This window comes from Thalia democratica, chromosome 4 (genome assembly GCF_965202585.1).
Source record: "Thalia democratica chromosome 4, ktThaDemo2.hap1.1, whole genome shotgun sequence".
Classification (NCBI taxonomy): domain Eukaryota; kingdom Metazoa; phylum Chordata; class Thaliacea; order Salpida; family Salpidae; genus Thalia; species Thalia democratica.
Genome location: NC_139168.1, coordinates 16,421,429 through 16,433,462, shown reverse-complemented (window position 1 = coordinate 16,433,462; position 12,034 = coordinate 16,421,429). Strand labels below are relative to the sequence as shown.

Sequence of the window (12,034 nt, the reverse complement as noted above, 5' to 3'; positions counted from 1 at the left end):
AAATAAAAAAATATTCCACTTGTTGCTTGTACTTAAATTAAAGGGTTAACTGGTTCACAGTTTTTAAGCAAGTATATTTTAAAAGTAAAAGTTTATTAGTTTAACTTGAGCATTTGTGTATAAACATTATATATACTACACAAACAGAGTAATTAGGCAAAAAAACTTTAACTTATAGATTAATTGTTAGCGAACTTTACCATTGTATATTTGGGTTCTTAATCAGTTAAGCTTTTCTATATAAATTAAACTCTAATAAAATTTATAAAGTGAGTTTAGAGGTATCTTTTAAATTATCAAACATTTTTGTAAGTACTTTAAAATTATCAAACTGTAACTACTCAAAATACACCAGATTTATATCGAAGAAAAAAAAAACAAATACGTAACATTGGTTATAATACCTATTTATATAGCTTTGTGCGAAAAAACAGATTAAAATACCAGCACTTTACCTAAACACATATTTAATTTTTACAACAAAAAATACATTTTCTACTAATGTAGATAAAAAAATAAGTTGCATGTTTTAAAGTGTTTCTTATAAACATCCTTTAAAATAAATTCACAACGAAAAAATTTAAAATATTTTATAATATGGTTTTAAAAGACAAAATTAAGGGTAAAATTCGAGAACAAAGTCATACAAATAAACCCACTAAGCTACTTGAAGTTTAATAAAACTTTAAATACCAGTTAAAATTATTAACTAATTTCAAATTTGTATAAATACAATTAACATTTCATTAAAAACTGTTCAACATACTTAATTCAAATTGTCTAAAGTAAATAAAAGTGTGTTTATTTATTTTAGGCAAAAGTAAGCATATTTGTACGTTATGCTCAATAATAACTAACTTGCCCGTAAACTCAAAATAAGTTTTTAGCTTTTTGACAAAGCTGTTTTAATTACTAGACAATGAAAGTTAAAATTTTAAGTATAATAAAAGTCGGTTGAAAATTTATCAACAAAATAACAATTCCCTACATATTTTTCCTACCCACTCCATACAACCTACATGCCGAGCAAGCGCAACGCCAGCTCCTCCTTCTCCTGCTGCTTCAACCCGTCCGCGATGCTCGGCTCGTCTTCCTCCGCCACCTTCGACCTCTTCACCGGAGGCTCCTCGTATTCTTCCGACCCGCTTCCTTCGCTGTACTCCTCCTCTTCTCCTTCGCTGCAGTCGCTGCCCCGCGGAGAGCCGAGGAAGGCGACGGTCGCCTCGCCCTGCTGCTCCCCTCCCTGCTTCTGCGCCTTCCTCTTCAGCTTCCTCGCCAGCTTCCTCTCCTTCACCAGCTTCGCGTGCCTCTCCTTGTCCTGCACGTCCCTGCTCTCCATCAGCCGCCTCTGCGCCTCCACGTCGATGCCCCCCTCGTCGGCCCCGTCAACGTCGTCCTTGGTGACCAGGCCCTGCAGGGTCACGGCGCTTTCGACCTCGCCATCCTCGTCAAACTCCGTCTTGGTGTTCACGCTGATGTTCTTCTTCCACAGCCGCTTGGCCTCCTTGGCGCGCGACCTCGCCTTCTTGCCCGTCGCCTCCGCCGCCCTGTCCATGGCCTCCAGGTACGGGTTGACGTCATTCGCCGGTTGAAGGCACGCGGGCGGCTCCTGCACCGTCATGAAGTCGTCGTCGCTGCCGGCCACGTCGAACTTCTCCAAGCTGAAGTCGTCCTTCTCGAACTGCAGCCCGTACTTGGCCACCAGCCTCTTGCTCAGCTTGGGCATGGCGACCAGGCCCAGCGACTTGGAGAAACCCTCGAAAGGGAGTTGCCCGAAGTTGAACACCTTCTTGTACTTTACGCTCCTGGCGATCAGCTCGTAGTTCTTGACGTACTTTTTGAAGCAGCGCACCGCCTTCTCCTTGATGAAGTCGTTGAGCTCGTTGTCGGCGCAGAAGGCCTGCAGCTTCGGGGTGACCTCCTTCAGGTACTTGTGCGTCACGCCCGTCGAGTCGACGCTGATCTTCATCTTCTTCAGCTTGTCCACCATCGCCAGCTCGCTCTGGTGCAGCAGCAGCAAGCACTGGCCCGGCCTGTTCATCCTGGCCGTCCTTCCGGCCCTATGTGAGTTGTACGAGTTGGTAAAATAATATTGTTCATTGAGTTTGTTAAAAGTTGGACAGATTTTAAAAAATTAATGGCTTAACAACCTACCACAGCTTGATTATAATCTCTTAACAGAACTTTTTTTGAATAAATAGGCCTATAACTAATATGTTATAACAATATTTGAGTGTTTTGTACCAAATGATAAAATAATATTGTTCATTGAGTTTGTAACAAAATGAACAGCTGTTTAAACATTACTTCCCACAGCGTGTTTATAGCTTCTTAACTTAACTCTTTTTGAATATTTAGGTCTATAACTGTTATGTGTATGGTAAAATTGTTATTTTAACTCAAATAATTTCCACAGGTGAAGACAAAAGGATTTCAATGACAAGGTTGCGCTATAAAACATAATTTAACTTTGTTCGAAAAAAAGTTACGAAATTAACAAAAATCCGCCTAAAAAAGCTCATCGGAACTTGTAAGAGACTTTTGAAAAAAACCTCATGCCGTAATCAATATGTCTAACCTGTGTATGAACGTTTCCACGTCCTTGGGGCAGTCGGCCTGCACGACCCAGTCCAGGTGGGGGATGTCGACTCCCCTCTCGCACACGTCCGTGCTGAACATCACGCACCCTCCCGTCTTCCTCCGGAACTCGTCGAAGTTGGTCTTCCTCTTCCACTCGCCCATGTGGCCGTTGAGGTGCAAAATGGAGGTTCCGGGTCGCAGGCGGCAGAAGGCGGCGTAAAAGAAGCTGACCTGAAAGTCGGTACGTTTACGAAAAAAAGGAACTTAAAACTAAAGTCATGGAAGTTTTTAAGTTGATCTGTTGGCTCATTTTGATTGCAAGGAAACGTAAAGTTTCGTTGAAGATTTTAAAAGTATTACAAACAGATACAATATACTTATAAATAATTCAACTGACCTGCGCGCACGTGGAAAGAAACACCAAGATCTTCTTCTTCTTTAAGTGCTTCATCTTGATCATCGAGTACAAAACGTTGATCTTCTGGTCCAGCTCGCACACCATGTAGGTACTGGTGAGCGAGTCTGGCAGCGAGCTGACGGCGTTCTCCGCCAAATCTATGTACTTGGGCGACTTCAGGTTCAGCTTGACCAGCTCGGCCACTTTCTTGGTCTGGGTGGCCGAGAAGAGAAGGATCTGGCAGTCTTCTGGTAAGCTTCTCAGGATGAACTTGAGCTGCTTCTCAAAGCTGCCGCCGCCGTTCCTCACCAGCTGGTCCGTCTCGTCCAGCACCAGCAGCTTCAGGTTGTCCAAGTTGAAGGGAAAGTCCTTGTCCGTGTGCCGCAGGTGGTGGTCCACCCTGCCCGGGCAGCCGATCACAATGTTCATGTTGCCGATCCCCCTCTGCTCCTGCTTGAACTCCATGCCGCCGCCCACCACTCTGGCGCACGAGAGAGTGCACTTGTAGGATATCTTCCTGATCTCGCTGTAAGTCTGGCTGGCAATTTCCTTGGTTGGGGACAGTATCAGCGCCCCGCACCCGTCCTCCGGGCCGTACCTCTCAAGGGTCAGCCTCTCCAGCACGGGGATCAAAAACGCCAGGGTTTTCCCCGACCCAGTCTTTGCCTTGGCCAGGATGTCGTGACCGCGCATCGCATGATGCACCGCGGCCCTAATAGAAAAAAGTGTTTGTTTATCTTTTATGCGTGGTAAATTGAATAAGTAATTTAAAAGGTAAGTTTATATAACTACTGTTTTTAGTTTGGTTTAATAGTAAAAACTTCAACTACTAAATAAAATAATTTAGTGAAACAAATTTGTCTTAATAGAACTTTTGATGTCAGTAAAATTTCTAAAACTAAATTCACTTTTATTTTAAATTTATTCTTACCTCTGTATGGGCGTGGGAGTGGGGTAGTTGGCCTTCTTCAGCCCCTGCTTCAGCTGCAACGTGAGAGGGTAGTCGTCGTAGGAAGAGTCGGGCGTGGGTTCAAAATTCTTGTACTCTTCCACCACCTGACTGTAGTTCCTGGAGTCGTAATACTTGCTGTTCTTGGTAGGTCGCCTCTGCTGCTTCTTCTTGTACTTCTGCTTGCTCTCCTTGAACCGCTTGAAGTCAAGTTGGTTCTGGTTTTCCATGTTTAGTTTTTATTATGTTACAATATTCCTTGAAATTTTTTGTTTTGATAGTCTTACGTTGTAATCTATTTATCAGATAACACATAGTTATGGTTTAAATCAGTGGTCTTCAAAGTGTGCACCAGTACACACCAAATTTATTTTGGGGTGCACCAAACTTTTAGGGCACACGAAAGTTATTTTAGGGTGCATGAGTGGTAACTTGAAAAATTATCCTGAAGTTTGAAACTTTCACTAGATATTTTGAAGTTATTGATGGAGAGTAAAAAAAAATAATCTTAGGTGTTTTTTAATGGTAGGTTTGAAACAAATACTAGATATTTTGGAAAAAAAGTAGGAAATTTAGGGGGACACAAGCAGTAAAAAGGGTAGCCACAATGTCATAATTTAAAACTTACACTAGATATAATGGAGTTATTAATAAAGTGAAAAAAAAGGCTGTTTTTTGAAAAATCTTGTTGAAGGGTTGAAAAAAGTTTTGAAAACCCTGCATTAGAAATAAGGGGAAATTTAAATCTTTATAGAATATCATTGAAGAGATACTGTAAACCTAATAAAAAAATACTTTTTTATAAAAAAATTGTTGATGAAGACAAAAAAAAATTTACTATATTACTATTATTACATTAAAATACAAGGTTTAATAAAAAAATATCAAGTTTCAATTTTTTAGCCTAAATTGTCAAATTCTAGATTTTTTAGAATTCCAGATTTTGTGGTAACCCTGTATTGATAGAATCTCATTGTTTTTCACAAATAGTTTATACAAAAATTAGTTGTGAGTCAAAAAAAATTTTTTGGCTGGCCATAGTTACTCAAGCATGCCATAAAAAAGTGGCCATCAAACTACTTCCTAACAACAACAAAAATACTACCGCACAACAACCAATTTTAGATTTTATTGTTAAGAAAACTTTAGTATACTGATTAATAAATAACTGCTTCATAACCTTTAATATTTTCAAGTGTTTTTAAATTTTTATTGTTCTAAATAGTTTTAAAGTAAAGCATGTCAGCAAAGATTTTTTTCTATTAAACCTGACCCATTGACTACATTTTAGAGCTACCTACAACTACAATATAAAATTAACCTTTTTTACAGTTGTATTTCATTACTTACAGGTTTTTCTCAACTACTAACTAAATTTTCAAATCTTAAAATGCAAAAACACAAACTACAACAGTTAAACATGCTTTATTGTACTTCATTTAAACCAGGGTTTCCCAAACTTTTTTGCAAATGGCCCCCTTCAACATATAGGTCACTCATAAACTATACACATAAGACCTTTTTTATTTTTTTTGCCTACAACTCAAGAATATCTAGTGTAAGTTTCTAAACTACCATAAAATACACAAAAGACCTTTTTTTTTTGCTCTTCATCTGCAACTCAAGAATATTTAGTGTAAGTTTCTAAACTACCATTAAATACACGAAAGACCTTTTTTTTTTGCTCTTCATCTGCAACTCAAAAATATCTAATGTAAGTTTCAAGTTATGGCCTCATGGCCCCCCCCCTGTGGCTCCTTTACTGCTCATGGCCCCCTAGGGGGCCACTTGGCCCACTTTGGGAAACCCTGATTTAAACAATATTACTCAATTTTCACAACTTTTCTTAACTAATCACTTGACTATAAAATTTTTTGTAAATAATTTAATGAAAAAATCATTTTTAGCAAAAAGAAAATCTTTTATGTGAAAATAGTTTGAATAAAGAAAGATATTTTGAACTATTTTAAAGTCTTTTTTACAAAAACAAAAAATTTTGAAAACATGCATTCACAACTTTTGCACATAAAATTAGCATAAAACTACTGAAAACTATTTATATAATAACTTAATAAGAAAACCTTTAGTTTCTACAATAAAAAAATTTTATGATGTTACCATTTTGTATACTAACTTCAATAGTAAATAAACTTTTTTATTTTGTATTGATGCAGAGCTAGAAGTTGAAAAAAAATCCAAATAACTGAAGTCAACACAAGTTTAGTTTATAAAAATAGTAGAACACAAGTTAACAAAAAAACCACAAAAATATAAAACTTAATCAGTTTAAGTTTTTAGAAGTACTTGAATAACTTTTCAAAAATAAAAATACAACCTAGGCTGAGATAGTTTGAATAAGTGGCAACCATAGTATAACTTTCAACTACTTATAACAATCTATACTTAGGTAAAATAAGAGATAATAAAATAAAAATATATAAACCAAGTATATCAACATTATAACTATCAACTTTTGAAAGTTAAAACTTTAAAACTGGCATTTAACATTTATCCTACTAAATTGTCAAAAACTTTAGTAATCTAATAAAAACAAGGCATTTAAGAAAACATACACATTATTAACATTTGTAACTTTTATTTAGTATTTTAGTATAATAGATTTTAAAATAAGAATTTTAAAAGTAAACTGGTTTTATTAAAAAGGTTTAATAAATATTTTTTTAGCATATTTCAAACTTGAAATATGTTAAAATTGTAATACTTTTGTACTGTAAATGTGTTAGTAGTTTATTACTACTAAAAGACTTAATTAAAACAACTTGGACATCTAACAACTCTCTTAAAAACTTTAAAAAAATTGTGAAGCATTACATTTGGAACATTTTTCAAACTCTTTATCAAAAACCTTTAAAAAATTTTTGTTAACAAATAATATTTATCTGTTTAACTTTGTTTAACACTTTCACTAGTTTTAATTATTCTTTAGTCCTTATGAAAGCAACAACCTTTTAAAATATTTTTAACTAGCTTGAATAGACTTGTTAAAAGCCTATAACTTCAGTGATCATTAATAAACCGTCTATATTTCAGACATAAGCTTTTCACTTTTATTGTCAACTCATTTTGAAGAGTATCAATTATAAAATAACTTTTCTGTACTTTATCAGCTTACAATTTGTTGAAAAATGTGCTGCAGTTTTTATAAAAGTTTGCCAAGGTTTGTGTATCTACTTGTATGATCTGATTATTCTAAAGTTGTTTTATCTTCTTAAGATTGACAATTTTAGCTAGAGTACATTGACTGTTGTTTAAACGCTTTTGCTTATTAAACAATAAAACTGAAAGACATATTCAAGTTACAGACAGTCTTTCCACAAGTTTTTAAAACTCTCTATTATTGATATCCGTTCAAAATTTAGACTTAATCTTTTGCTAATAAAAGATCCCAGTGAAGTAATTTCACTGGAATATAAATAAAAACAAACTATACAGTAATCTTCCTTTATTTTACCAACATATGTTTCTGTGTGTTAACGAATCAACACACTTCAACTGGGTTCTTTAAAAAATAATTACTGTAATGAAAGAATAGAAGCATAGAATAAAGTGAATGTATACATGTTTTTCATTAAAATGAAATAATTTTTACAGATAATAGTTAATAATAGGTAAAATACTTAGTATTAAATCCGACTGTTATAAAACTATATAATATTTATAATTATTAAGTCTAAAACAAGTAAAGTAAACTAAAATACCCAACAAAACAACAAATCATAATATAAACAAAGCACTCACGTTTAATTGATATATATATAATACATAATAATTTAATATATAATATATATAAATTTAATATATAATATACACGTTACATCGAGTTTCTGTGATTTTTATCGTTTCCGCCGTTGTTAAGTTTTATTAAATTTTATTGATTCACTAACTAATGGTTGATGTTTTATTTTTGTTCAAAATAGATTACAGACATAAAAACTAAATTAACAAACTTTGCAATAAAAATTAAACAATTGAAATAACCCCATTTACATTGTGACGTAATTATTAGATGTAATGAATGTACTTCGTTCGTTGATTAACAACAGTAAATTTGAATTAGTCATCTTTCCCATTAAACGTGTGTGTTTTGTTTATATTATGATTTGTTGTTTTGATGGGTATTTTAGTTTACTTTACTTGTTTTAGACTTAATAATTACAAATATTATATAGTTTTATAACAGTCGGATTTAATACTACGTATTTTACCTATTATTAACTATTATCTGTAAATTATTTTATCTTAATGTAAAACATGTACACATCCACCTTATTCTATGCTTCTATTCTTTCATTACAGTAATTATTTTCTTACAGAACCTAGTTGAAGTGTGTTGATTCGTTAACATACAGAAACATATGTTGGTATAATAAAGGAAGATTACTGTATAATTTGTTTTTATTTATCATTGATATCAGTATACACTTAACAACTGCAATTTGTAAAATACTTACATTAATATGAAAGTTCATTCTGTTTATATGTAATATTGTAACTTTAAAAACAAAATTAAGCATAACTAGTTTGATGCTAGATAAATTACACTCACATTAAAAATGACATAAAAAATAAAACTTAGATATATATTTCATAACATAATAATTTTAAATGAAATTTGTAATTTGAAATGTGAATGCATACACTTTTAGAAAAATAGATACTAAGGTGAAAGCTTGAAAATTATTATATGAGGAAATCAATTGTAAAATAAGGGTTGAAGAGGTTAAAAATAATTACTAAAATTGCGATCTTTTATTATTTTAAGCAAACTACTTTGAAATATTTGAGGATCATATTTAAAAAAATTTTGTTGACCAAAAAAAATTATCAGTTTTTAACTCAGTTTTTTTTTATTCCTTCCTCTATGTAGTTAATAAAAGTTTTGTATAAAACTTTTATTTTAGTAACTTATCTCTAACATGGTAACAACCAAATATTGAAAGATAATTCAAAGTTACTTTTTAAGGGAAATTTTGGAAATAAAGCTTAAATTTATTTTGGTTTGAAAAAAAAATTGCATAAACTTTGTATAAATTTCTATATAAAGATGCTTTACACCACTCTTCACATACAACTCTAACATTACATTTAAGAGAAAGTAAGCAAACATTTTTAAAATATCAAAGTGTTTACAATTATTTATTTATAGAAAAATTTACCAAAAACTTAACTTCAATTACTTGAATTAAACAAAATGCAACTTGATGCCTACTTAATCTTTACCACTAGAGTCTCAATCTCGAACTTATTAGGTAAGGAAAGTGTGACTCTGTAACAACTGCCAGAATGGCTATGCAAGTTTTGACAACTTTAAGAAATTAAGTTCGAATTTCAAGGTTATTTTGTACTATAAGCTTATTTGTAAAGTTATAAATTAAGTTAGTTAAAAACTCTCAGTTAAAAGTGGTTAATAAGAACTCAGAATTTGATGTTTTTTTAGATTATTATGTCTTTATAAACCAATTATTATCTATTGTTTACAGTTTATACAACTCATTCATAAGCTTAGTTATTCATATGCAACTTATCACTATTGTACCAAAAACATATGTAATAATAATTAATTTAAGGTGCTGACCAAGCATACTTATGTGTGTGCATAATCATTTATATAATTGTTTTTTTTTAATTCTATACTAACAGAGCAAACAAAAATTATTATTAATTTTGTTAATAATCATTTTACATAACTTTATGTAAGCTTTTTTTTCACAAGAAAATTTGGAATTATTTTCAACATGTTGTTATTAGCAGGGTTTAAACTAGGGTTACTACTATTTGAGTCAAAAACTCTCCTGAGTTACAAAAACTGTTTTGACTGACCTTTAACTATCCTGCTGATTTTTTAAAAGTCTTTAAAAAAGTTGACTAAATGTAGAAAGTTTTTAAATTAATGTGCAAAACAAAAACTGTAAAATATAAAAAGTATTTAAATTCTTATAACAATATCTGGAATTAAAATTATTTTTATTAATTTACAAATAAAACTTTAACCGTAAAAGTAAGACAGCATCAGTTTTTTTTAGAACTCATATTTTAGCTTGGCTTCCTAAAAAAACACTTTTAAAATATAACAAACAAAAATATCTCTGAACTAACGGCATATAAAACAATCGATTTACTAAACTTTAACATTGACTAAAATTAAAGGGTTCATAAAAAATATATAATGCTTAAACATCTTATTATTCAGAATTGAAACTTTTATATACCTAAACTTACTTTTACATAAATTCAAATCATGATAAATATTTATTTTAGATTTGATGCAAAAACTACAATCTTAAGAGTAGTAAAGAAGCAACAAGGCTAAAAAATATAAAGCATTTCAAAATCAATAAAAATAAAATTCTTAAATAAATAGGTTAAAAAAACTAAAAATGTTGAAACTGGATCAACTAAAAATATGACTGGAGACTTAAAAAATAACTTAAATATATCTTGAGTTTTTTTTTTAAACAGAACTATCCTGAGTTTTAAAAAATCATAATATCTTGAGTGTACTGAGTGTGTAGCAACCCTATTAAAAGTATATTACTATGACTGAATATCATTTATGAAGGTCTGTTTTTAACTCATCTTATAAAACAATTCAAAAATATTTTTTTTTTTCCTATTTTAATATTGATATAAGAATAGCTTTAGAATGTATTTATAAATAAGAGTGTCTTTTAAACTATAGTTATGATGTTTTATCAATTATAAATAACCATGTCATTTAAAATTTTATAATTTTAATTTATATGTATTACTATTAAAGCAGTTTTTTTGTTTTTGAATCATAATGTTTATGTAAAAATAGACTATTTCACTAAAATGTATCTCCTCCTTCAGTTTTTGAGCATTCCTTTAAAAAAAATTAATAAGTTGTAGAAAATAAATTTTTAAATTTTTGTAAAAACAAAACTTCTTTTAAAGAAATAAATATAAAAAAAATTTTCTTTTTTATTTCATAAATATTTTTTTGGCATTTTTCAAACACTGTTACCTACAAGTTGTTTGTAATGTTGATACGTACATTTCCTTAAAATTGAACCAAATTGCGTTAAAAACAAAGGGAGGATATACATTATTAGTAAACTTTTCAAAATTCCAAGAAAATCAGCCTTGAAAATTTTTAATTCCAAATTGTTGTATCAGATTTTTATCACAAAACATGTTGTATGTAAAAAGTTATTTGAATATTTTTGATCTATGAAAATCATCTTATAGTATATACTCTAAGCTTTGAAATAAGAGCCAAAATTAACTTTTTAAAAAAATGTTTGACCTCCTCTATGCCCTTAAAGGCATAGGCATGGTTGCCACTGATCAAGCTGAGAAAAGTTTCCTGACTTTTCCTGACTTTTTACCAAAATTTTCCTGACTTTTCTAAATCAAACTCTTAAATTAAACTTATTCTAAAACACATAATCTAACACTTAAAACTATATAAAGCTATTAAAAATGTTAATAGAAACTTTTTGCAGTTTTATAAAGGATGATTTACTAATTTATACCAGATGAAGGCTTTGGAAATAAAATTTTAAAAAAATTTTAAATTTCTAGGTAAATTTTGGAATTTTTTTCTGACTTTTAAAAGAATTTTAATTAATTTTCACCATTTGAAGGCTTTGGAAAACAAGTAAGTTTGTAAATTTAAACTGACAAAATCTGAATTTTTTTTAAATTTTATCAAATTTCCTGACTTTTCCTGACTTTTTTTCAAAACCCCCCATTTTTTCCTGACTTTTGTCATTTTTTTAAATTTTTCCTGACCGAGTGGCAACCCTGGATAGGGGGGGTAAACACCCTTTTTTGGTTTTTGATCTTATTTTATATAGTTTTTACTAAGCTATAAGATGCTTTTTACAGATTTTAAAAAGTCAAAATAATTTTTGAGATATAGCCAGTCAAAGTTGGAGGCAACAATAGGATCCTTATGGGAGGCGCTAACTAAAACAGCAAATAACTAGATTCACTAAAAATCTATCTTCTATGTTTTTTTTTAGATAACTACCTCAAGTTATTAGGAAATGTTTCTTGATATATTTAGAAAATTCTGTCAGAACAGAGTTTAAAAAAATTAAAAAATTAAAATTTTATAATAA

The 12,034-nt window shown here is 30.9% G+C and overlaps 1 protein-coding gene across 1 annotated transcript; it reads right to left on the bottom strand.

Moving 5' to 3' along the window:
* Positions 1-819: 819 nt before the first annotated feature.
* LOC145834039 (putative ATP-dependent RNA helicase DDX10) lies at positions 820-4,178 on the bottom strand. Its single transcript, XM_082941364.1, has 4 exons — positions 3,909-4,178; positions 2,978-3,689; positions 2,579-2,811; positions 820-2,060 (listed from the first exon to the last, which is right to left on the bottom strand). The coding sequence occupies exons 1-4, from the start codon at positions 4,154-4,156 to the stop codon at positions 1,016-1,018; spliced, it is 2,238 nt and encodes a 745-aa protein (XP_082797490.1). The 5' UTR covers positions 4,157-4,178; the 3' UTR covers positions 820-1,015.
* Between the last annotated feature and the right edge of the window lie 7,856 nt (positions 4,179-12,034).

Excerpts from the sequence above, each read along its gene's own strand:
- LOC145834039 (XM_082941364.1), bottom strand. The coding sequence starts at position 4,156 with ATGGAAAACCAGAACCAACTTGACTTCAAGCGGTTCAAGGAGAGCAAG. Across the intron at positions 2,812-2,977 it reads TTCTTTCCACGTGCGCGCAG|GTCAGCTTCTTTTACGCCGC; the intron begins GTCAGTTGAATT and ends ACCGACTTTCAG. Across the intron at positions 2,061-2,578 it reads GTGGAAACGTTCATACACAG|GGCCGGAAGGACGGCCAGGA; the intron begins GTTAGACATATT and ends CAACTCACATAG.